Source organism: Dipodomys ordii, unplaced genomic scaffold (assembly GCF_000151885.1).
Source record: "Dipodomys ordii isolate 6190 unplaced genomic scaffold, Dord_2.0 Scaffold35, whole genome shotgun sequence".
NCBI classification, from domain to species: domain Eukaryota; kingdom Metazoa; phylum Chordata; class Mammalia; order Rodentia; family Heteromyidae; genus Dipodomys; species Dipodomys ordii.
Window position 1 is genome coordinate 733218 of NW_012267251.1, and position 26870 is coordinate 760087.

General features: G+C 40.5%; 1 protein-coding gene across 3 annotated transcripts in view; it reads right to left on the minus strand.

Moving 5' to 3' along the window:
- The window catches only part of Cdc42bpa (CDC42 binding protein kinase alpha (DMPK-like)), a 213420-nt gene that overhangs the window by 132307 nt on the left and 54243 nt on the right, over window positions 1–26870 (minus strand). For all 3 annotated transcript variants that reach the window (XM_013017417.1, XM_013017416.1, XM_013017419.1), the window contains 3 exons: window positions 21944–22027; window positions 16586–16681; window positions 13010–13158 (listed from right to left, as the gene is read on the minus strand). In XM_013017417.1, coding sequence (XP_012872871.1) covers window positions 13010–13158; window positions 16586–16681; window positions 21944–22027 — 329 coding nt within the window. The remainder of the gene's footprint in view (window positions 1–13009; window positions 13159–16585; window positions 16682–21943; window positions 22028–26870) is intronic.

The window sequence follows — 26870 nt, forward strand, 5'->3', positions numbered from 1 at the left end:
TGTTTGAGAGGCCAAAATAAAGTTCTGACTTACAAATCTGGAGTCTTTGTAGGCTTCCTCTCAGCCTGTGGGGGTGGTGGATTTCCTTTGTGTGGTAGAGCAGGAAAGAGGTGGCTGTTTTATGCTGTTTAGAATCTGTGCAGTGAGGGGCTGGGAAGGTGGCTCAGTGGTAGAGCACTTGCCTTGCATGCATGAGGCCCTGGGTTTGATTCCTCAGCACCACGTAAGCAGAAAAAGCTGAAAGTGGCACTGTGGTTCAAGTGGTAGAGCGCTGACCTTGAGCTGAAGAGCTGAGGGAGCACCCAGGCCCGGAGTTCAGGTCCCATGACCGACAAAAAAAAAAAAAAAAAAGAATCTCTGCAGTGAACTTGGGTGTGGGGGTCCTGTACTGTGTCAGGAAGCAGTGGACTCCCCCTTGCCCCCCTGCCTCGATTTTACTACCTGTCCAGTTGCTTTTTTTTTTTTTTTGGTGGGTTGTGGTGGGCTTAAACTCTGGGCCTGGGCCCTGTCCCTCAGCTCTTCAGCTCAAGGCCAGCGCTCTACCGCTTGAGCCACAGCGCCACTTCCGGTTTTCTAATGGTTTACTGGAGATAAGAGTCTCACGGACTTTTCTGCCTGGGCTGGCTTTGAACCGTGATCCTCAGATCTCAGCCTCCTGAGTAGCTAGGATTACAGGCGTGAGCCACCGGCACCCGGCTGCTTGTCTGTTTTCCAGTGAGTTTTTAGGGAGTTTTGATCGTGTAATTCCAAGGTGCCAGCCCGGCTGGGCTGCACGTGTATGGAAGGCGGGGCTTGTCTCTGTTCCCTACTGAGGGGCAGGGTCTCTTCTCCCTGAGGGGCTTGCCTCCCCCTGGGCGAGACTTTTTTTTTCCACCTGAGGAGGGAGTACAAGGATATCAGATTCCTTTGCCTTCTTCAAAAATGGTGCCGCTTCTCTGGCCAGGTACTATGACAGGCTCTATGTCACCTTCAAAAATGGCATTCTTCTCAGGGAGGGGGAGGGTTTCTTTTCAGATGCCTGGATGGGAGACCATCTTTGGTGTAGGGTACTCACACTGAGTGACCATCCGCCTGTGGCCGGTTGGGCTGTGGATTCCTATTCCCGGTCTTTAAACTCGGGCCGAAGGTGAGTGGACAGCCTGTGGGCCACCTCCATCACGGCCCCCCAGCCCGCTGCTGCTGCCACCAGCAGACATTTAATTCTGTACTATTATGCAGGTAGCTTATAATTTTCTTCTTTGGTATAAATCTCCGTATAATTATGGCTTACTTGGTGTGACTCTCTAGACATGGATATCTTGATGGGACCCTAAAACTCTGCTTCTTTGGAGAGAGCTTTGTGGTTGGTTCCCTGTTGTCTATGTGCCATATTTTTTTACTCCCTTGTGACACTTTTAGTTTTAGGCTTTCATTGGCTTTACTCTGATGAACCTTGATATGACTTTTTGCACTCTCATCTCACTGGTATTACTAAACATCTCAAACACACACATTTATATCTCTCATTTAATCTGCGAAATTTGGGGCCATTACTTCTTTAGACATTAGTTACTGGCCCAGTCTCCCTTCCTTCTGGATCTCAAAAAATATGTGCACAAAAACTGAGTTCCCTAACAGATCCCTGAAGTACCATCATTTTAGTCTTCTTCCAATTTCACCATCAATAATTCTGACGCAATTAGATCCAACTGTTTACTGTTATCTCGACTAAGCTGTTAAATTCTTCTAGAGAAAATTTTGTTTTCAGAAAATGTGTGCTTAATTTCTAGCATTAAGAATTTTCTTTCTGTTTTTTTTTGGTCCAGTTGTGGGGCCTGAACTCTGGGCCTGGCCGCTGTCCCTCAACTCTTCAGCTCAAGGCTAGCGCTCTACCACTTGAGCTACAGCGACACTTCCGGCTTTTTTCTTTTTGCTTATGTGGTGCTGAGGAATCGAACCCAGGGCCTCAGGCACGCAAGGCAAGCGCTCCACCACTGAGCCACCTTCCCAGCTCCAAGAATTTTCTTTTCTAGTGCTGGGGGTCAAGCGCAGGCCATGTACATGATAGGCAAACCAACTGTCAAATGAGCTACATCTCTAACCCTTCCTTTGTTTTAATTTCTTTTTTTTTTGCTGAGATTTCAATCTTTTCATTAATTGTGTGGTCTTTAACTTCATCAAGTTATTTCAATTATTATCTAAATACCTTTCACATCCATCTCTATGCTTGTGCCATTTGGGGATATTATTTTCTCTTGAATAGTTATACTTCCTATTTCTTCATACTTAGGCAGATTTTGAATTGAACCCTGAAAATAATGGCTATGAAATTGTCTTCTTTCATTTTCTTTAGCGTGTGCTTGTTTTGTTTCTGCCTTAACATCTGGCTAATCACACAAGTTTCTGGAGCCCATCTCACGGCCTCAGGTGCTCTCTTTTGTTAGCTAAGCAGCCTTCAATCTGTCAGCACACAGACTTTTGGTTCATTCTCTAGCAAACATATTTTCCTGAGACTCAAGTTTCTGAATGCTCAGGTTATGAAGACTATAGCTTTTAGATCTGTGCCTAGGCCAAACTGCTTACTATGCTGGCCTTCACCAAATCCTAGGCTGAAAGCTGTAAAAATGCAGCCTCACATCATAAACCTTCCTTTCTCTGAGCATGTGTTCCTATCAGGCTCCACCACCTGCTCATTCTCCAGTGCCTTAGGGTGCTTTGTGTTTCATCCCGACTTTAGTTGTCTGTTTCATAGTACATTGGATATTTGAACCATCATTAATCATTACTCCAACTCTGTTTTTAATGAAGGCACATTACAGCTTGAACATGAAATGCTCCTCCCAAGATCACATAATGCATGCTTAAGAACCCACCAGTAGCACTGTTTGGGGAGGTTCTGGACGCTGTAGGCAGTGGGGCCTAGCTGGAAGAAGGCTGCCAAGGGTGTGCCTCTGAAGGCTGTACTGGGTCCCCATCTCCTCCTCATCGCCATGCTCTGTCTACCATGACATGAGTAACCTTTCCCGCCATGATCCTGCCATGGTGATGTTCTGCCCAAGGACATGGGCCAACCAACCACAGACTGAACCCTCTAGTCCATGAGCCTATATCAGTCCTTCTTTCCCTACGTTGCTTTTGCCAGACACTGTCACAGTGATGAGGAAAATAACTAAAATAAAAGGCACCTTTGACTTTTAAGTTCATGGATGTGACAAGTGGTCCTCAAATAAAATCTCTCAGACCACATTCTCATCTAGATTGATGCTACTCCCACCCCATCAAGAGGAGTTGGCCCTCCTGCTTGAACTTAAGACAAAATTATGACCTTCTCAAGCAATACAGAAAGTATGGTGGGTGAGAGAACCTATATCCCCTAAGACCATCACACCAAGACTTTCTGGTTGGTGTTCTTGTTCTAGAAACTAGTCACTGTGGGAGGAGAATAGAATGAAGACCGCAGGCCCGCAGCCCTGACTAAACTCTCTCCCACATGATGGGTACCACAAACTGGCTAGCTATGTGAATGCACTACATTTACAGTGTATCTTCCAAACTCAAGAAGTCGCTACAACTTATTACATGATAAAGCGACAGGTAGGCCTTGCTTAGTACCATGCAAACTTCAGTCTTACAGTTGTTGTTTTCTATTGTTTTATGGACTGACATGTGCTGCCTTCTCTTTCAGTGATGCACTTTGCTCCACATTCCAACACTCTGTTCTTATCAGCTCCATCTAAGGGTTGCAGAAAGCCTTTTCATAGCTAGGTGCCGGTGGCTCATGCCTGTCATCCTAATTACCCACAAGGATGAGATGTGAGGATCATGGTTTGAAGCCAGCCCAGGAAGGAAAGTCTGCGAGACTATCATTTCTAATTAATCATCAGAAAGCTCATTGTAGCAATGGCTCAAGTGGTAAAGCACTAGCTTTGAGCAAAATTGCTCAGGGACAATGCCCAGGACCTGAATTCAAGCCCCAGGACTGAAAAAAAAGAAAGAAGGAAAGCCTCTTCACAAAATACCTGCCTTTCTTACAACAGCCCATATGGAGTGAAGGACTGGGAAGACAAAGACCAGACAATTTTGACAAATTCACAACAACTCAGAGACCACAGACGCTCTAGAACCACACACTGGACACACTGAGGCTTTGGCCTGTGGCAATGGGACTTCTCTCACTACAGGTGTTAGCCCTTAATCAATGTCCTCACACACAGTCTGACTTGGTGCCTGCTTCTGGAAAATACAATGTGCTGCACAGGGGAAAAAAAAGAACAACAAATGCCATTTTTCTCTGATATGAGATGAGAAGCAAAACAACATCTGGTGTTCACTGCCACTCTCAGTCAGTGACATCTTGCAAATGAAGTGGCAGGCAGCCAACCAGATGCCAAGCACTCTCCACACAGGGAGTGAGAGCACAGTCAGAAGACCTCAGCGCTAGCCCTGACAATCTATACACACTGAGACAGAAATGCTAGAAAAGGTAACATCTCTACATTATCACTGAAAATCATCATTCAAGACTCTCCTAAGACTGGATGTGAATCAAACCATCAACTGTACTTTGTAAAACCTGTAGCTTTCCCTGTCTTTAAACAAAAGCACACAACAACCGGCTTAGAGCAGAACAGCATTACTGCCACCATTGTGCCACTCTACTGAGCTGACTGCTTCTGATCATCAAAGAGCAGTCATAGTTTAAAACAAATCAAAACTAACATCGATAATGACAGACATTCTTATTTTGCAAGAGTTAAAAATAAAACAGCTTTGTGAGAGGAACAGAGGTAAGATATCAAACATATTATCCCTGTAACAGCAAAATGTCAACATAACATTAGCTAACCTACAAAGCAGTAGTTTTCAACTCTAGGTGGCCATCACAATGAAACAGTTTATTTATTTACAGTACTGGTCCCCACCGGACACCACAGTCAGAACCGTGCACAGGGCACCACTGGGAAGTACTCACGTAAGCCATGTTTCTCCTCCTACCTGCATCATGTCAACTCCCACAATTCCCTCACATTGCTTATACAGGTTTTAATATTACATAAGAATGTTTTTGTTTTTATTTTCCTATCTCCTTTATACATACATAGAAAAAAAAAACCATACTGCAAAGTTGTTGGGTTTTTTTTTGCTTTTTGTTGGTCATAGGACTTGAACTCAGGGCCTGAGTGCTGTCCCTGAGCTTTCTAGCTCTACCACTTTAAGCCACAGCACCACTTTCTTATGATTAATTGGGAGACAAAAGTCTCAGGGCCTTTCCCTACCTGGGCTGGCTTCAAATTGTGATCCTCAGATCTTAGTCTCCCAAGTAGCCAGCACCGGGTTGCATATTCCATTTTAATGCAACAATTAACTTGCATATTTAAACTGCCAATCTTCCCAAAGAAATCTTACACTAACAGTAAAGGAAAGAAAATCTGTACTAGTAAAATTATGTCACAGTCTTTTCCTCAGTTAGAATCAGAGCCCTGTTTACTGAGGCTCAGTCCTTAGAGCCAAACAGGAAGAGGCAGGAGTGTCTCTACATCCAATATGTACGGTGATTCCTCTGATAAAATCCCCGAGTCCAGCCTGGTGATTTGCCTGCAGGGACCCCTTTGGTTTGTCTCACCCTCTGAGAGAGGAGCACTCACACCCTCAGCAGTGTCCCGAGTACAATGGAGAGGCAGTGAGCTGGCAGCTAGAGGCTAAAGTTCCACCAACATTCTTATTCAAGCTCACAGTTACCTATCTGCAATACAGATCTAATTGTTTCTAAGCAAATTAAGATTGTTTTAAAATACCAATACAAAATTAACATTAAACTTGGCCTTTCTAATATGGCTCCTGAACGCTTCTGACGTGACCCCAGACTTTCTGGAAACTTATCTGCTATTTGACATGACTAGATGTACCAGACATCTTGTACCCTTCCTACCTAGGCCTGGAATTAGTCATTTCTCCAAGAAGCCTGTGTTCCTCACTCCCTCCTCAGAAGGAAACAATTTAGATACAGCAACCTGTCAAGTATTGCTAGTTCTTTCCACTGCAGGGGGGAAGAGATAAGGGGCGGGGGGGGGGTGAGGATGGAAAGGGAAAAGGAGAAAAGAGAGAGGAAGAAGAAAGCCAAGGGGAGAAGGGGAGGGAGAGAGGGAAAGAGAAGAGGCAAAGGGGAAGGGGAGAGAGGAAGGGGAAAGAAGAAGGTCAGGGAGGTGTATGTGAAAATAAAGTGTCTCAGGAGTACATTCTGATACTTCGCATACTCATGCTACGGAGTTAAGTTGTACTCTCCTATGCTCTGTCAGCATCTCTTTTCTTCAACAAGAATCTTGATTCTTAAGAATACAGGATAAAAAAATTAGGCTATTCCATGATCAGTAATTTCCCATTATGCATACAACAATCTCAAAGTTATAGTAGTTATACTATCACCACAACTTTACTAAGTACAGTTTGCAAACCATTTCCATAAATTCTAATTCCCAAGGCCACTCTGATAGCTGGTCCTAGCTAGGCTCCACTGTCAGAGCACTGTCTGTCTGCTTGACTCCACTAGTAACCACAGAAGGGGCACCACTAGCCTCTAGGCTCATGTATTAGGCTAGGCTCCTCTGGCTGCCTGACTTTCTAGGAGGATAAAAGGAGGCCATGCCCTTTATACCTGCAAGTGGTCAGTTTGCTATGTTTCATTTCTGAGGTGCCACGTTGCCATAAAGCTACGTCACCATGAGGTTTAAAGACAAAACCCTTTCAGTTCTCGACATAAGCCACTTGCATTCTTTCGTTTAAAGGTACGTTATACTAGGATTTGTTTATCCCTGCCTTTGCCCATGTCACAGTTGTGTCATATGTATTTTCATCCCCTGAATATTCCAAACAACCTTTGCTTTACATATTTCAAAGAACTTAAGAGGAAAATATTAGTACTTATATTGAAATTTTTACCATTATTATTCTCTTTTCTTTCCTGAAAATCCAGACACACATCTACTGCCGTTTCTCTTTATTTTGGATTATGTTGTAAGCATTTTTGTTGCAGTAGGGTTTTTTTTTTCCGTACTGAGTTTTGAACTCAGGATCTCAAACTTGCTGGACAAGCATTTTTCTTGAGCACACTGCCTCCAACTCTTTTTGCTCTGATTATTTTTCAAATATGGTATACCAAACATTCTGCCCAGCCTGGCCTTGGGCAGAGACGATCTTCCTTTTCAGACAAACAATAGTTTTTCCTCCAAAGGCAAAATGTCGCTATTACTAATTTCAAAACTTCTTTAACAGAGAATTCCACACTTCCTTATGACATGCTAGGCGTGGCTTCCTAGAGCTTACACAGTCTTATGTTTGCTGCAATGTCTGTTATAAATTCACCTCCACACATGGAGACTCTGGGGCTTTTGTGGTCTTTGCTTCAAATAATCTCTACTGATCTCTTGAGTGAGTTCACTGGTGTATACCATATAATAGCCCTCCTCCTGACAAGTTCACTGGGCCTTACCACATAATAGCCCTCTTCTCCTGAAGCCTTTCAGCACATATGTATTCAAAACACTGTTCTCAGACTTAATTTCTTACTTGTTTCTTAAATTTCTCATTCACCACTGAGATCTTCTATCATTTCAAATGACAAAAATGATAGATTTCATGCTTTAATGCAGTGCAAGTTTAAGCCGTTATCTAATCGTTCCTATAACTGTGTCATCCTAGAACTGCCATTGGTTGACAGTTTTCTCCTGAGATTGAATCATGACTCTCTGATAGATTCATCTCAGATCATTGCATGTGTTGTGAACATTAGATTATGTATATTTTGAGTTGTGTCATAAACTCAGGAAAATTCCTGTGATTTAGCTTTACAGCAGTCAACCTAACTGTTGAGTTAATGACTGCTTAGAGCTGGTGGAGTGTGGGGATAGAGGTGAGAATTCTTTCTGAATGCAGCAATGGTTGCATGTACCTATGAATATACCAAAAACAACTATTCATGAGTAGTATATGACTATTTCACTAAAGCGATTTTTTAAAAACTATTCACAATTTAATATCACAACAATTTTAATATGCACTGAACACCTCTGGCAAGTTACACAAAAAACTGGAGGTCTTTCCTCCTAAGGTGAAAAAGCTTTAGGAGGCAGTAATGTGCAAATGATCCGGCGTATCAACAGTAACGAGTAGCAGGGATAATAACTAGTGCTTTTATGAAGACAGTTATCAAAGAGAAATTCACAATTTTAGATCTTCTTTTAAAAACTGCATTTGAAGGAACTAGTGGTTCAATGTCCATAATCCTAGCTACTCAGGAGGCTGAGATCTGAGGATAAAGGTTCAAAGCTAGTCTGAGCAGAAAAGTCTGTAAGACCCTTATCTCCAATTAACTAGCAAAAACTCAGAAGTGGAGACATGGCTCAAGTGGTAGAGCAACAGCCTTCAGCAAAAAAGTCAAGTATTTAGCCGGGCGCCGGTGGCTCACGCCTGTAATCCTAGCTACTCAGGAGGCTGAGATCTGAGGATCGCGGTTCAAAGCCAGCCCGGGCAGGAGAGACCATGAGACTCCTATCTCCAATAAAAAAAACCACTAGAAAGCCGGAAGTGGCGCTGTAGCTCAAGTGGTAGAGCTCTCGCCTTGAGCTGAAGAGCTGAGGGACAGCGCCCAGGCCCAGAGTTCAAGCCCCACAACCGCCAAAAAAAAACAAAAGTCAAGTATTGTGATCCACCAAGTTCAAATTAAATAAATAAGGAATTCCCAATTCCCAACAATTTTTAAAATTGTTTATTATTCTACTATTATTTGTCTATATGGAAATCTATTTCCACTAAAAACCTTCCTTAAAAAATAGACTTTTTATTTTATAATAGATACATAAACTAAAGAAATGAAACTGGTATCTCTGTGGATTTATATACACATATGCATTTCTATCTAATCCATTATTTTAAAGCATTATACACTTTATAATACCATTCTCTATGACAAAACAGTATGTCAAATAGCAATGAGCTGTCTCAATTAAAATGAGGTGTTTCTACTAAGATCCCTTCAGTTTGGAGGCAGTGGGAGAACAAAGGAAGAACTTGGTCACACAGTACTAGCTGTTCACATTTGGGTGCCAGGTCAATATTAAGACTATCTATATAGAGTATAGATGCTGGAAAGCATCACAAAACTCCCCATCTTTCCATTTTTGTTATCGAAAACTAAAGCATATGATAAGCAAATACAACATTCTAATCATATCAAATTTACTTTTCTTTGTTCTAGAATGATTCTGTCTTTCATTTACTAGTATTTTTGAAGTAATAACTAATTATCTAAACTACCAAGTCTATTGCTGAGGTTAATTAACATGTTTAGGAATGCCTCAAATAGTTTCAACCTACAATTAAGATTTACTTTACCAAGACCCAACACTGGCAGAAACTTCAAATGACCTGAATCAGACATACCACATGCTAATATGAAGTCAGTAGAAATAAACTCTACTCTCAAATTCTGTATTCTAGCCAACAAATGATTGAAAAAAAAACACACCTTGAAAATACAAACTGCCTATTCAGAAAATCAAAAGTAAAAATGATGGCATTCAAGCTTCCAGTTGAAAACTTAAGTGCATTTATGGCAAAGTCTAAAATCTGAGTTGGCAAATTATTGAAAAGAAATATTTTACAAATTACAAAATGGTATTTAAACAAACATAAAGGAAGTGGTGCTGTGGCACTAGCCTTGAGCTGAAGAGCTGAGGGACAGTGCCCAGGTCCAGAGTTCAAGCTCCACAACCGACCAAAACCAAAACCAAACACACACAAAGAGGGAGACACAAGCATTTCATTAAAAGCATTCAGAGAGACTGGACACCCTTTATAATATTAATATTTTGTTCTTTTTGTCTTCTGCATTTTCAAGTGATATATTAACACTAAAATGATAACGATGCTAAACTTAAATGATGATGAAATATAATATTAAATATAATGGTCCCTCCCTGTGTATTTTGTTTCCTTGGTCCTCTTTCCCCAGCTAGCTCTTTCTTTCCACAGGCCTGGTTTCCAAGGTCTTTGTGATCATTTGAGCACTTACTGTTCTCTAGCTCTACAGGGTTTAGGTACATGGTTTATAAAACTATTTTTTCCTTTGGGGCTGCTGATGGGCCTTGAGTGCAGGCTTAGTTATGGCTTAGTTCTTTTGCTCAAGGAGCGTTAACATTTGAGCCACATCTCCACTTCCATCTATACTTTTTAAAATAACTGCTCTTACTGTCAATTTCTTATTAGAATTAGATTTCAAGTTCACTTCTAAAAGGAGAGACTATGCCCACTTCTGCCAAGAGCAACTACAGTACCAGGAAAGCAATACAACAACAACACCACAATGAGTGAATTTATAAAATTAACCATGAGATAGTGATCTGTCCTGCTTAAGAACAACTGTGACATAGTTCATCTTCTTAAACTGCAGTCTAAAAAAGATGCTAAAGTGAAGACAAAAGCAGGCCTCTCACATGAACAAAAAACACAGCCTAGCCGATCCAACATCAAAAACACTAGTAAAATGGTAACTTCACTTGTGTGAAATGTACCAGCTAATAATTCATGAATTATAAAGAAAACAAGTCATATCTTTGCTTCATGCTCTATGATGTTCCTTGCTACCTTTGGCTGCTGAGTCTGAGATGCTAGTGTTGGCTTTATGCTTAGATTCCAGACTCAGTCCTGGACCTCTGTCTCAACCTATTCCATGAAGTAGATTCAGCTCAACTTGTGACCTGCATGTCACCAACATGCAGAGGATACCCAAAACGTGGGACTGCAGACTTCCCTTTCAACTGGTAAGAAATCACTTCTCACAGAAGAGAACTAAACAAATTTTGCAACCTGAGGAGTCCACCAAAATGTATGTGCATGACAGTTAAAATAATGACAAATTCTTGGGCTTGGCTTCCAGATAGCAGAAAAGCAAGTAACAGAGGTGCTGCTTCTTTTAAAAACTTTATTTTGAAATGATTAAAAGCTCAGAGGGAACTAGTACAATGTGTAAAATACCATGTACTCTGTCCCAAGTGAAACTTTTTTTTTGCTTTGTTTGTTTTTCAGAGCTGATGACTAAACTCAGGGTCTTGTACTTGCCAGGCAAGTGCTCTTCCACTGAGCTAAATCCTCAGTACCACAAGTGAAACTATTATAACCTTGGCATAACAGAAAACTCAGGAAAATGGCATAGGCTCATTACTGTTAAGACTACAGAACTTGCTCAGTTTTCATCCATTCTGAAATCTTTGTGTGCAGATCTATGCAGCATTTTACCATGGTGGAGTCCTGTGGCTATCTCCAGTATCAAGACACACACTGCTCCATCACCACAAAGACCTTCCTCACACTGCCCCTTTACTGCTGCTCACTGCCTCTCTCTCTTCTGTCTTTGTCTCCTGGAAATAATTCATCTGTTCTCTATCTTGACCGTTTTGTTAAGAATATGATATATATAAACAGAATCATATGTCACATTAGTATTTAATTATTTTCAGGTAGCAGAAGTTCATTCTTTTTAATTGTTCAGTAGTATATTCCAGCATGTGGATATACCACAATCTGTTCAATCATTCATCAACTGAATGGTTATTTCCAATATATTGCTACTGCAATATATTACTCTCACAAATGAAGCTGCTATGAATGTTAATGGACAAGTATTCCAGTGTGCACTTTAATTATTCTGGGGAAAATATCCAAGAATTGTTGAATAATTTGGAAATTGATATTTGGAAAAACAGTGTTTAGTATTTTCCAGAGTAGTTTTGTCATTTTACCGTGTGCGTGTGTGTGTGTGTGCCTGCATGTGCCCATACACACCAATCACAACTAAACCTTGAACTCAGGACCTGTGTGCTCACTCAGCTTGTTTAATCACAGCTGGCACTCTACCACTTGAGCCACACCTCCAGCCCCAGCTACTGACTGCTTAGTCTGGAGATGGAATCTTACAGACTGTTCTGCCTGGTCTGGTTTCAAACTACATGCTCTGACCTCAGCCTCCTGAGTACCTAGGATTATAGTTTACATTTCTTTCAGAATATGAGAGATCTATTTCTGTGTCCTCACCAGTATTTACTATTACTTCTATTTTTTTAACTGTTCCAGGCTACTGGTGGGTTTAAGTGGTCTTTGGCTAATAGCTCATGATCATTGTTCATTTGCCATCTGTATATTCTCCTCCTGCATGACATGCCTGTGATCGTTCTCTCATTTTGTTACTGGATTGCTTGAAAGATTTATAGAATCTAGATATAAGGCTTGTGACAGTTAATCTTGGTCTCAGCTCCACTGGACTGATAGAAGACATAAACAAATTTGGAGCCCACCCCTGGGTATGTCTCTGATAGTGTTTACAGAGATAAAAGGCAAACCAGAGGAGAAGCTCCATGTTTAGAGTGTTCTTTTCTTTTCTGTTTTATCTGAAACTGGTACTCAAACTTGGTACCTGACGCTTTCATTCACTGGCTAGTGCTCTACCAACTAAGCATGCCTCCAATCCCACTTAAAGAGTTTTTCAGAAGGGTTCTAAGCTGGGTTCCAGTGGCCTACGCCTATAATCCTAGCTACTCAGGAGGCTGAGATCTGAGGATCACAGTTCGAAGCCAGCCTCAGGAGAATAGTCCTCATAAGACTCTTATCTCTAACCACTCAAAACCGGACATGGCCCTGTGGCTCAAGGTGTAGAGCACTAGCCTTGAGCACAAAGAGGTTCAGGGACAGCGCTCCCAGGCCCTGAATTCAAGCCCCACATTAACCAAAAAAAAAAAAAAAATGCTGACTGGATGGAAATTTGTGCATACATACTGTACACCTTATATAAACAAACACATCAGTTCAGTAATGCTAATAAATAATGAAAACAAATAAGAGGCAAAATAACTAGAACCATCTTAAACTATTTTGGCTGATGAGAATCTACCTAAGACTGTAATTAATTTATTTGGTAGAAAATAGCTGTGTTTCTAGCTATCCCATGGTCGCCCCCCGCAGATGCTAACCAGGGCCGACTTACCTATGCACATAATGCAGCTGATGAACTGAATCAATTGCTATCACCATCTCAGCCAAATAGAATCGAGCCATATCTTCAGGTAGTCTATCCTCAAACTTGCTGAGCAGAGTAAGTAAATCTCCACCAACATAATAATCCATAACCAGGTACTGTGAATACAAAATGTACTTTAAAAGTAATAATGGTAAAAAAAAAAAATTAACATTGAATGTACTCCAAAGTCAAATAGGACTAGGCCAAATATAGTGGTTATCATATTATAAAGTCTGTGACTTAAATTCCACAGAGAGGTAAAATAAAAAAAAATTAAAACTAGTTCAGAGAGCAGCACAGGATTATTTTTTGTTACAACCTATGATGGATCATAGCTTTGTCAACAATTCACAGAGGTCTGAATGTTTCAACTCTCAAAAGAAAGAAGAAAGTAACTCAGAATGCGGGACAACCCTTGTGTTGGAAAGAGTTACAAATACAAAAATCAATGGGGCTGGGAAGGTGGCTCAGTGGTAGAGTGTTTGCCTCGCATGCATAAGGCCCTGGGTTCGATTCCTCAGCACCACATAAGCAGAAAAAACCAGAAGTGGCGCTGTGGCTCAAGTGGTAGAGCACTAGCCCTGAGCTGAAGAGCTGAGGGACAGAGCCCAGGCCCAGAGTTCAAGCCCCACAACTGACAAAATAAATAAATAAATAAATCAAAGATCATTTTCATCATCCCTACCACTACACTTTCCTATTTCACCCTGATCTCCACCCATCTATAGATAACAACTATGAGACAGAAAGTACTTATTTCCATTCTTTGGTTCTCTACTCATTTCTGATATGATATCTAATTGAGTATAAATATCAAAATAAATTTTCTTCTCAAGTATATGTTAACAGAAGCCAGGTAATTTTACACATGGACCTTGTGTCTAAGGTAAGAGTTTTTGCCTCACAACCATGAATCAGCTCCAGTGCTGCCAGAAACAAGTATCACGTATACATGTGGTATTTGCATATGTAGCACTTAACATGAAAGCCAGTATAGAAGATACTTACACATCACTGGCATTACAGTAATTTTTATTACAGAATGGTTATCATTGAGATAACAGAGGCTTGAAGCCAAGCAGAGTGGTTTACACCTTGTAATTACAGCTACTTGGGAGGCAAGGAAAGAAGGGGTTTATAGTTTGAGGCCAGCCTGGGGGGAAAAATATCCTGTCTCAAAGAACAAGCCGGGTACAGTGATACACACCTGTAATCCCAGCTACAGAAGAAACAAAAGTAGGATGAGTGAGGTCCCAGACAAAAGCATGAGACCCTACATAAAAGATATAACTGTAGTGTCAGGCAGAAAACCATAAAAACTGGGGCCAAGTCTCAGGTGGGAGATCATTTGTAAGAACATGAGTTCAAACCACAATACCACCAAAAATTTAAAATAAAGTCTAGAGAAAACTTTTTTCTTGCTATATATGAAAATTTAAAGCATAAGAATATATGTTAAACCAAGAAAAAAACTTACCTCATGCCTTGAAAATTTAGGAAACTAACTTTCCCTAATATATGGTTTACTTGTATTTACTGGTATCTATTAAAATTTAAAAGGTAAATGCCCCCTGATCTAACATTGCCAATTTAGAGATTCTACTAAAATACTGACTTGATTCTGGAGTTATCCGCTGGTGCCTTCATGTGCATGTAAAGTTAGAAGAGATCTTTTTCTGTTTGGTTTTTGGGTTTTTTTTTGCAAAAGTCTTAGGGCTTAAACTCAGGGACCAGGTTCTGTCTCTGAACTTTTATGCTCAAGGCTAGTGCTGTGACACTTTGAAAAACATCTCTAGGGGCTGGGAAGGTGGCTCAGTGGTACAGCCCTGGGTTTGATCCCTCAGCACCACATTAAGCAGAAAAAGCCGGAAGTGGTGCTGTGGCTCAAGTGGGTAGAGCGCTAGCCTTGAGCTGAAGAGCTGAGGGACAGCGTCCAGGCCCAGAGTTCAAGCCCCACAACAGGAAGGAAGGAAGGAAGGAAGGAAGGAAGGAAGGAAGGAAGGAAGGAAGGACATCTCTACTTCTAGCTTTTTTGGTAGTTAACTGGAAATAAAAATTTCACAAAGTTTCCTGCCCAAGCTGCCTTCAAACCACAATCCTCAGAACTCAGCCTCCTAAAATTTGAGCTAGGATTACAGGCGTGAGTCACCATGACAGCATAATAATAGACTTTTTGCCTTTCCTATTGTACGTTTTTCCAGATCTAGAGAGCAGTATTTAGCAAATGAATTTAAATGTCCCATTATTTGTTTTGTTTTGTTTTTTGTTGGTTGTGAACTCTGGGCTTGGGCACTGTTCTTATACTCTTCAGCTCAAGGCGAGCGCTCTACCACTTGAGCCATAGCACCACTTCTCCATTTTTTTAAAGCTAATTTTACTGTCAAGGTAATGTATAGAGAGGCTACAGTTATATACGTAAGGTGATGAGTACATTATTCTTTGTTTGCTTGTTTTCAGTATCTGCCACAGAGCAGAATCTCACCACATGATATATATATGAGACAATAAACCTGGAAATAAAACCTGGGATCAAAAATTGAAAAGCTGTGGCCAGGCGCCAGTGGCTCACGCCTGTAATTCTAGCTACTCAGGAGGCTGAGATCTGCCTGGGCAGCAAATCTGTGAGACTAATTAACCACCAGAAAACAGGAAGTGGCGCTGTGGCTCAAGTGGTAGAGCGCTCATCTTGAGCTGAAAAACTGAGGGACAGCGCCCAGGCCCAGAGTTCAGGCCCCACAAAATTAAATAAATAAATAAAGTTCTGAATAGCATGATCAAGGAGCTGCACATTAATGTAACAAATGTAAACCCACTTAACCTTTAGCCTGCTATCTTCGTTTTTCTTTTCATTCTTACTCATTCTCAATTGGTAGAGCTACTAAAATTTTTGTTTTCCTCTAATCTCTTCCCCAACTATTGTGAGAGTAGTTTATGATGCCAATATAAATTTAGCTCTACTTAATGTAGAACAAAGCAACTTTTAAAACTACGTACAATTTTAAAAAGCAGAACACAATGAATACATTGGGAAGATCTTGAAAAGAAAAACTCCAGAACACTTTTCTACAGAACTTAACCAACAGCACTTTACCATGTTAGATTTAGTTTTGAATTGTTTGTTGATTATAGATGGTTCACACCCGTACTCCTAACTGCTCTGAAGACTGAGATCTGGAGAACCATGACTCAAAACCAGCCCAGGAAGAAAAGTACATGAGATTAAGTCTTCAAAATAACCAGCAAAATGCAGAACTGAAGGTGTGCCTCAAGTGTTAAAGGGCCAGCGGAGCAAGTCCAGTAAACAAGAGGCTCTGAACCCAAACCAGTGCCAGTGAAGAAAAAGAAAAAGCAGAAATGATTACAATGAAAGGTATTAACTCACCCACAGGAAAAAAAATCTCGTTATCAAATGAACAACTTATCCTCTGTGAATACAGTGGTTTTTCTCATCTACAAATTTACATTTAAATGATACCTTAGATAATTTTAAATTCCATCAACCAAGAAATGAGTAAGGACACAGAGGCTCATAAAATGTCTTACTAAGTTATTGTCATCCTGGAAGGCATAGTGCAGAGCTGTGATCCACTGATTGTCCCCATTCACCAGCACATCCCTCTCCTCACGGAAACACGCTGTCTGAAAGAGAACAAAAAGATCATGCAAAATGCCTCAAGTGTCTACTATATGTTTCTATTCTGGAACAAAAGCACCTCAGTACTAAGTGATTTAACCAGTCAACATGCAAAGCAAAAAGTACGCAGTAGCTCAGATTCCTTAAGAAAATATTTTATATTAAAACTACTGTTACAATTAAAAACAACCAGAAGGATATAGAGCATACTTTAACCCACCATCCAGATAATATAAATGTCCATATTTTACTGCCTTTCCTATAACCTTTCTATTTTTATTCTGTAGCTCTTCCCTTCTCTTCCTCCCTGGTTTTCCAGTAGTTAGAAAACAGTGAATAGTCTATGCCCACATACATTATATATGTCCAGAAACAACAGAAGTGGATTTTTTGGAAATTTTGCATAAATACTGCAATTTTATCCATCTTTTTGCAAACTGATTGTTTTTTTATTCAGTAATAACTTTTCCTCTTGTAACTACTATGTTATTCTATTGTTTCTACGGGCCTTAATTTATTTACTCAAGTCCCAATCATATTAAGTTATTTACAATTTTGTGTTATTACAGTGTTAAAATGAGTGCTGTACAAGTTATAGATTTCCGTATAGTATGCACTTATAAAAGTAGAAGTAGAGCTGGATGCCAGTAGTTCGCACCTGTAATGCTAGCTACTCAGAAGGCTTATATCTGAGAATCAAGGTTTGAAACCACCTAAGGCCAAAACATCCATGAGAACCACTAAAATGCTAGAAGTGGAGCTGTGGCTCAAGTGTAGAGCCAGGAGCCTTGAGCAAAAAAGGTAAGGGAGAGGAAAGTACCCAGGCTCTAGAACTAATCACACACACACAGAAGTAGAAATGCTACATAGGAGAAAATTTCAAATTTGTGCCAGACACTAATGGCTCATGCCTGTAATCCTAGCTACTCAGGAGGCTGAGATTGTAGTTCAAAACAGCCTGGGCAAGAAAGTCTGAGATTTTTATCTCTAATTAACTACCAAAAAAAGCTGGAAGTGGAGCTGTGGTTTAAGAGGAGTGTTAACACAGAAAGAGAGAGGGAGAGAGAGGAAGAGAGAGGGGGAGGGGGAGGGGGACGGGGGGAGGGCGGGGAGAAGGCGGGAGAAGAAAGGAAGGGGGAGAGAGGGAGGAGGGAGGAAGGAGGAAGGGGAGAAAGAAGAGGGAGGAGGGAGGGATGGAAGGAGGGAGGGAAGGAGAAGGGGAGAGGGAGGGAAAAGGGGAAAGGGAGGGAGAGGGGGAAAGGGAGGGAAAGGGGGAAAGGGAGGGAGAGGGAGAGAGAAGGGGGAGGGAGGGAAGGAGGGATGGAGAGGGAGGGAGAGGGAGAGAGAGAGAGAGAAATTTTTTCCTATGTACTCTTATCAATCAACTGCTCCCACCCCAGGATACAAAATCACCCCCTTTCCCCATACCTCACCTGTATTTGGCATTATTAGGCTTTTAACTAGCTGCCAATATGATGGAAATTTCTAATTACTGGTACAGATGAATAACTTAACATATACTTATTGAACTTCCTTTTGAATGTTCACTTCCTTTGCCCATTTTCTCTAATGGACTTTTCTTTTGTTAAAGTTTTAATTTACTTTGAGAATATATTTACACACATATGTATGTATGTCCAGAAAGCTTTAGAAATCTCTAATTGAAAATATACAATGCATTGTAATACTATAGTATATGATACTTAGTTCTTTAAAATAGAGAAAAAAAGCTAGGGACCAGTAGCTCAGCCCCTCAGGAGGCTGAGATCTGAGACAGTTCAAAGCTAGCCCAGGCAGCAAAGTCCGTGAGACTCTTATCTACAATTAACCACCAGAAAATGGGAAGTGGTGCTGTGGCTCAAGGGGTAGAACTCTTGCTTTGAGATGAAGAGCTCAGGGACAGCTCAGAGTTCAAACCCCACAACTGACCCACTCCCTAAAAAATGAACAAAAAAACTATGTATAGAACTATGTATAGAACTTAATAGAACTGAGGGCTGGGAAGGTGGCCCAGTGATAGAGTGCTTGCATTGCATGCATGAAGCCCTGGGTTCAATTCCTCAGCACCACATAAACAGAAAAAGATGGAAGTGGCACTGTGGCTCAAGTGATAGAGCGTTCGCCTTGAACTGAAGAGCTGAGGGACAGCACCCATGACCCACAACCGACCAAAAAAAAAAAAAGTTAAAAGAAAAACATAATCTTGGGGGGGGGGAAGAACTTAATAGAACTAAAAGGTAATAGAAGTCCCAACAATCTCATTGTCTAATTGGTGCTTCCACATTACCACCGTTAAGTGTTTCTTCAGTATTCTCTCTGAAGATTGCTAAAAATATGTAAGTCAACAGACCCAAAGTCAAGCTTTACAGCTAACAATTTAGAGGGGGTGTAGAGGCTGCCAGAGGGTAGAAGACTCCCTTCTCCTGGCTTTACCTTACCATGACAGTTCTATGAAACTTCGTAGACATTCCAGCTTAACTTTAACCACTGTTTCATTTGACTAATGACTACAAACTAAATAAAAGTGCAAAAATATCAGTCAAAAAATAAAAAGTCAAATTGTGAGTTCAAATCTATACTAACCTATCAAGTAAAAAATTCATTAAAAAAAAAAACTTTGATGAAAGTCCTGGGGCTTAAACTCAGAGCCTGGGCAGTGTACCTGAGCTCTTTCGCTCAAGGACAGCACTCCAACACTCGCGCCACAGCTCCACTTCTGGCTCTTGGGTTAATTGGAGATAGGAGTCTCACAGCCTTTCCTGCCCTGCTGACTTTCAACTACAATCCTCAGATTTCAGCCTCCTGAGTATAGCTGGAATTCCAGGTGGGAGCCACTGATGCCCAACAAGAAGTAACTTTTAAAAATAAAAACTATATAATAAGCTGATATAAAACCAAGCATATTACCTGACTAATGTAATTGTAACCCCTCTGTACATATAATAACAATTTAAAAATTAAGAAAAATACCAAGCATACAAAAGTAGAGACTTGGGCTGGGAAGGTGGCTCAGTGGTAGAGTGCTTGCCTCGCATGCATGAGGCCCAGGGTTCGATTCCTCAGCACTACGTAAGTAGAAAAAGCTGGAAGTAGCACTGTGGTTCAAGTGATAGAGCGCTAGCCTTGAGCTGAAGAGCTGAGGGACAGCATCCGGGCCCAGAGTTCAGGCCGCACAACCAACAAAAACAAAACACAAAAAACAAAAGTAGAGACAACTGCTCCAAGGGGCCACTCAATTTCAGCAGCTATGTCACTAGTCAATTTTGTCTCACTACATATACATACATCCTCACTTCCAGCCCTCAGCTCCAATGCACACACACAACTTCAAAGTGAATCGCACAACTGGAGTGGCTATCCAGAAATATCTAGCTGTCAAGTCATTCTCATGCTTCAGGCATACTGAGTCTAGACGTAACACAATCTACCCTTTTGTGAGTGTGTACTGGGGGGTCCATTTTTAGTACAGAGTTTCACTTCCTGCCCAGCATGACCCTGAGCCTAGATCCACCTACTCTAGGCTTCCTGTCATTTCTGAGGGTATACCCACATTCAGCTTACCCTCCACAGAGAATATTTGAGATCTTTCTGCCCAGGCTGGCCAGACAACCATGATCCTCCAATCTTACCCAGCTATGGGTTGAGAAGAGTCTCAAGAACTTTTCCATCTGGGCTGGCCTTGAACCACAATCCTACCATTCTCAGCTAGGATTATAGGCATGAGCTATCAGCACCAAGCAAAATAACCTTCCCTTGGAAACAGATACCTGGGTCTCTAAGAATACAACAGATATGTAGGAAAGGTTACCAGAGGTTCAGAGTTTTCTCAAATTCAATCACTGACTCTCAATTAAATGTTCAACCAAATAATCTGCGTGCTATAGTGATGTGTTTGTTTATTACACACTTTTTTTTTTGGGGGGGGGAGTTGGTCATGGGGCTTGAACTCTTGCCTGGGCACTGTCCCTGAGCTCTTCAGCTCAAAGCTAGCTCTACCACTTAAGCCACAGCGCCACTTCTGGCTTTTTCTGCTTATGTGGTGCTGAGGAATCGAACCCAGGGCCTCATGCATGCAAGGCAAGCGCTCTACCACTGAGCCAGCCCCTGATTATTATACACTTTTACTTTTTTTTTTTTTGTCGGTCGTGGGGCCTGAACTCTGGGCCTGGGAACTGTCCCTCAGCTCTTCAGCTCAAGGCTAGCGCTCAACCCCTTGAGCCTCAGCTCCCCTTCCAGCTTTTTTTTTTTTTATGTGGTGCTGAGGAATCGAACCCAGGGCCTCATGCATGCAAGGCAAGCACTCTACCACTGAGCCATCTTCCCAGCCCCACTTTTACATATTTTTAAAATCAATTATGTATTTTTTTAATTTCATCCTTAGTTAAATATTGGCACAAAAAGCCTCTGGAATATCTATATTGAAACAGAAGACAAAGCAAAAATAAATAGTAATTCTGAAAGAAATCACATGACTCTCTTCAGCAATCACAAAGTGTGTTGCTATCAAGTCAACAATCTTACCTAGGTATTATAGATATCAACACAAAAAAATCTTTTCAAATACTATTTCTAATTTTTTTGATGAAAAGTCAAAAATTTTCATTTTTCAAAAACAAATAAAATTTTAAACTGAATTCCCATATAGTAGGTTTTCCACAGTATGTAACAATTTACTTTTAAGCATTCAGCTTAATTGTGTGAGAAAAGAGAACATTATGTGTAACTTCCACAGAAGGTAATTCTTTCAAGCAACAGCTATCAACAAAGCTTAATATACATACCATATACTTGGTCCAGGAGTTAAGTTCTAGAGTACACAGAGCATGAAAACCTCTTCATGTAAAAACAACCCTTCATTTCAACCTCAGTAAACACAAACTGGAAGAGCCTTAGCTGCCCCCACAATTTCCTCCCACATCCCCACGTCCCCCAGTTACCAGCTCCTTCCCAGACTCCCTCCACTTGATGCCTTTTTTATTTATTTCAATTTCACACTGCATATCATTCTTGAGTGACATGAATAGTTTGGATATACTCTTTTCTCTTGTTTTGAAATTTCCTTTTGAGACAAAATACATAGGTTTGTGAAAATAGTGGACAGTATAATAGCTGAATCCTTATTAAGAATTCACACTATTGGTAAAAAAAAAAAAAAACTCATAGAATTACTCCAGATAAAGACTTTTGCTACAGCATGGTTTAAAATAGTAAAAATGAAGAAACAACCTAAATGTTCCTCAGTGTTTCTGGAATATTAAGACTCTTACCTCAGCTCTTTTCAGCATTTCCCACTTATTCAAAATTTTCATGGCGAATACTTTATCTGCATTTTTCAGTTTTACTACAGCAACCTAGAAAAATGTTAAAAACAACTTTTAAGTTATGATAAATAATACTCTTTTCAGTTAGCCATTTTCCTTTTCCACTCTGTAAAAAAGTAAATAGCAATTATCAATTATTTCAAGGTGGCTCACATTCTAAGATCCTGAATTAAATAATATTGTCAGGTTAAAAAAAGTTACATTAATGAATACATGCTAAACCAGAAAAAATACGCTGAATATTAAATAACCTGCTCATGATTTATTGTATCCTTCTTTCCAAGTTTTCTGTCCTCAAATTTAAACTCAATTTCTACTGACCAAAACACACAACATGAAAGAAGCAGGCCTAATTAAATAACACACACTAAATTCCATATTACAGATACTACAGGGAATGAGGAGCAAAACATTATGTGGGGTCACGTGATAGAAAATAAACTAAAAATGATTCCATTTTTTTCAATCCACCTGCACCCCTTTCACAGACACACACTCTTGAGAAATTCAGACTAAGTTTCACAAACTTCAGAATTTATACATCTCTTCCAAGTGAGCAAATCTTAGAAACATCCCCAAGTGCATTTACTGCTATATGATGCACTCTGAAAACCAGGAGGAACGAAGCGTCTGTGCAGAGATGAACGCATAGGTTGCTTTATTCCCCCACTTTTTGTTGTTATTGTAAAAGTGATATAGGAGGGCATACAGTTACATAAATCAGGGAAAGAGTACATTTCCTTTTGAACATGCCACCCCTTCCCTCACTCTCTCCCAGTTTTTCCCTTTGTCCTCACCCACAAGTTGTATAGTTCATTTTCAACATAGTGTCCAGTGAGCACCACTGCTGCAGTTGTTCACTCCCAAAGACAGATAAATGAACAAAAAGAAAAGAAAAACAGCAAAAAAGAGAAAGTCTTTTGTTACAAATAGTCCTATATTCTGTAACTTGAGCTAGGGATCCATAAACGGACAAAATGCCAATGAAGACAACTCCCCGTCAATAGACTACATTTCTGTTTGTATGTGCTTCAATGTGACTGGGTGATATCTAAGGATCCTTCCAGCTTGCTGGATTTGTTTAAGGGCTAAGGCTAATCCACAGAAAGGAAGACAAATATTCCAGGACAACACACCCAAGCAGTGGGAGGCAGGCATGGAGAAGACAAATACTACCTGCTACACTTCAAGTGCTGAGTCCCTTTACCCCAAGGGTCTCTGTGGCAGTTAATGACTTGGACTTGAGTGTGGCACTCGTGGGAGGTGATTTAAGAAACTTTAATAAGTTGCTACACTTGGATCAACTTGGTCTTTAGGTCTGCCTTTGAAAAAGTTTATGAGGCCCCATTCTGTTTTTTTATCTTGGCTTGTATGTTCTAAACATGTTACTTTACTTCATCACAATGATTTGCTACCTCTTTACAAGGCCAACTGATTGTGCACCGAGACTTTTCTAAAACCATGGGCCAAAATAAATCTCTTCTCTTTGTAAGTTGATTTTCTCAGGTATTTTTGACAGAGTAGAGGAATGTTAACACACTACCTTAATATGCAGGAGAAATAAAGTATGTACATATCTTTAAGCAACTCAAAGTGATAGTTATAAGAGCAGAAAATAGGTTTAAATTCAAGTACCAAATAGTCGTATACCCAAATAATTAAAATCAATGCATAACACACAACATTCTTGGCAAATGCCATAAATAGCTGCAATGGCTATGATTAGTTTTTCATCAGTTAAATCAATCGCTTTAGGCATTTAGTCTTACCTGGTCAATCTGGGAAAATAATGGGCCAGTTAAATTGTTCTCCAAATAGGATCAAGTTCAACAAAAGGGGACAGTAATACAAGCAAGGAAAATCTTGAACACTGACTAAGATTTCTAAATGGGTGAAAATACAAGGAGAGCTCCTCTCCAGACTATGAATTCAGTGATAGACATTTGGAAACAAACATGGACAGAATAGTAACACTAAGCTTGACAAACGTGCATTAAAGTCAGAGAAAAGACAGTGATGGCTGTCATACACCCTGTTATTCTAATGTAGGGAAGAAAGATGGGAAGATCAACGCTCAGGTGCCCCTCCCTTCTCAGATCACGAAGTGAGAGGAGCACTCCTACATAATTATATAGGTACATAATTCTGGACTTTCTTTCATGTATGAGTGTGCAAGAAACTACAGCACTCCACTGACTTTCACACAGGTCCCAAATCCATACATTCCTCCTAACTTGTTTGGAAACATACAGTGGCAAGAGACTATTAATAGTTTTGTGTATATGTCTGTGTGTGCACATATGCGCATGCACATGCATACACACACACACAAACTGGTCCTAAAGCTTAAACTTGGGACCTGGATACTGTTCCTAAGATTTTTTTTTGCTCTATCACTTGAGCCACAGCTCTACATTCAGCATTTTGGTAGTTAATTGGAGATGATAGTCTTACAGACTTTTCCTGCCCAGGCTGGCTTCAAACCCTGATCCTCAGATATCAGGCTTTTGAGTAGCTAGGTGTGAGCCACAGGCTCATACTTAGTACTGACACAAATTGTCACGTGGATGTGGTGTGCTATTCCCGCAGACACGTAGCAAGCATTCATAGTGACTCTTAGGGAGAAGTGACAGCATGGGCTCTGCTGTCAGATTGTGAGCTCAAGTCCTGGAGTTTGAAATTACTTTTTCTTTTGTTTATATCAATATCAATCCTGGTACCTTGAACTCAGGGCCTGGGCACTGCCCCTCAGCTTCTTCACTCAAAGATGGTACTCTACCACTTGAGCTCAGCTCCACTTCTGATTTTTTGCTCATTAATTGAAGGTAAGCACCTTACAGCCTTTCCTGCCCAGGCTAGCTTCAAACCTTGATCCTCAGATCTCAGTCTCCTGAGTAGCTAGACATGAGCCACCGATACTCAACCAAACAGAATTTGTGAAAGACTATCATAGGTATTAGAAAGAAGAGTTCATGTATCTAACACCACAGTAATTGTTATTTACGAAAACGTTAACAGCTTTAGAGTTGAATATTTCCTCTCCTGGTCTAGGAAGAAGCAAGCCCTTCACCATTGTAGAATGGTGCCCTGGCTTTTGAGCTCTTTTGAGCTCTTTCTTTGAGCATTATTTGAAGTAGCTATAATTACAGGATCAATTAGTTTGTCAGTTTGCAGACAGATGTAGCACAGCATTCATCATTCTACATAGACTGAGATGGTCTCTCACATGTAGAATGAATGATCTGAAACACTATACTATACTCATTTTTCTAACCAGTTTTGTTAGTCACCTTAGTTCCTTTTGCCATCCTGTTTTTGTAAGTCAAATGAGATTATTTTGTACATATGCATAATATGCAGAGTCACAATAAAAATAATTATTGAAAAATTGATTAAATTAGATTTAAATTAACATTAACTAAATCCTGGCTTGCCACTGGTTATGTAACTCTATACAAAAAAATTAACTTTTCAATATGCTAGTTGTCTTGTCAATGTAATGAAGTAACAGTACTTGCCTTATACAAGTGTGGCAAAGATTAAGCATGGTGAGTGTAACACATACAGGGAGTGACAGAGCCAGCACTGTGCCGAGAACCAGACACCCGGTCTCCTCACTGTCACTTGCTCCACTGACAGGCAGCAGGCAACCTGCGCTACCTGCTAACCACAAACACAAGAACTACTTCTGAGACTGCTAACTTCAGCATCTTGAATTCATTTGAAAATATTTATATAAAAACAAACATTCACCAGGTGCCCATGGCTCACGCCTGTAATCCTGGCTACTCAGGAGGCTGAGCTCTGAGGATCGTGGTTCAAAGCCAGCCCAGGCAGGAAAGTCCATGAGACTCTTATCTCCAATAAACCACTAGAAAACCAGAAATGGCACTGTGGCTCAAGTTGCAGAGCACTTGAGCCTAAAGAGCTGAGGGACAGAGCCCAGGCCCAGAGTTTAAACCCCACAACCAACAAAAATAAATGAATAAATAAAGACTCTGAAGAGACACTATGTGGAAAATAAGCAACACAACTTAGGATGGGGATGAGAGGGAAAAACTGGGAGCATGCAAAGGAGGGAGTCCAAAAAGAAATGCACTCATTACCTGACTTATGAAACAGTCACCCCTCTGTACATCACCTCTATAATAACCATTTCTTAAAAAAAAAAAAAGGCTAAGCCTTAGTATTTATCATGGTACACTTTTTCAATAGTCATTTTGTAACTAAATGAAATATAGAAAAATAGGACTAAATTCCACAGAGATATTCATAAACTCGAAGAAACTGGGAAAAATATTTGATAGGAAAAAGTTCACAATATAATGTTAAGTATAATTAAAGTTTAAACACTATGATTTCTTTTTCTGTGTGTATGAGTAAAATACATACTGTAAATTTCTATGCACATGTACACTGAGGATAGCAAGAAAACATCAGAAGATGGAATATCTCTAGGTGATATGTTCTATTTGCCTTTCTGTGCCCTCCAAATAAGCTGTGTAAAAAGTGAAGCAAATGGGATAGCGTGCGCTATCCTACCTCTCTGTGGTTGGAAATGACCCCAACTACTGAAGCACTGCTTCCGGAGAAGTAAAGGCCAACAGTGAGCTACTCCATGCATCTGCTGCTGCAGAGTTCAAATATCCTCAACACCATTTTTTAGTAGCTTACAGGCTGCCTAAAAACTTTTCTGGACTGAGGTGGGGTATGCAGAATCAAAGCTGGTTCAGAAAGTATTCTTTCTTTTTTTTTTTGGTCCAGTCATGGGGCATGAACTCTGGGCCTGGGCGCTGTCCCTCAGCTCTTCAGCTCAAGGCTAGCGCTCTACCACTTGAGCCACAGCACCACTTCTGGCTTTTTTCTTATGTGG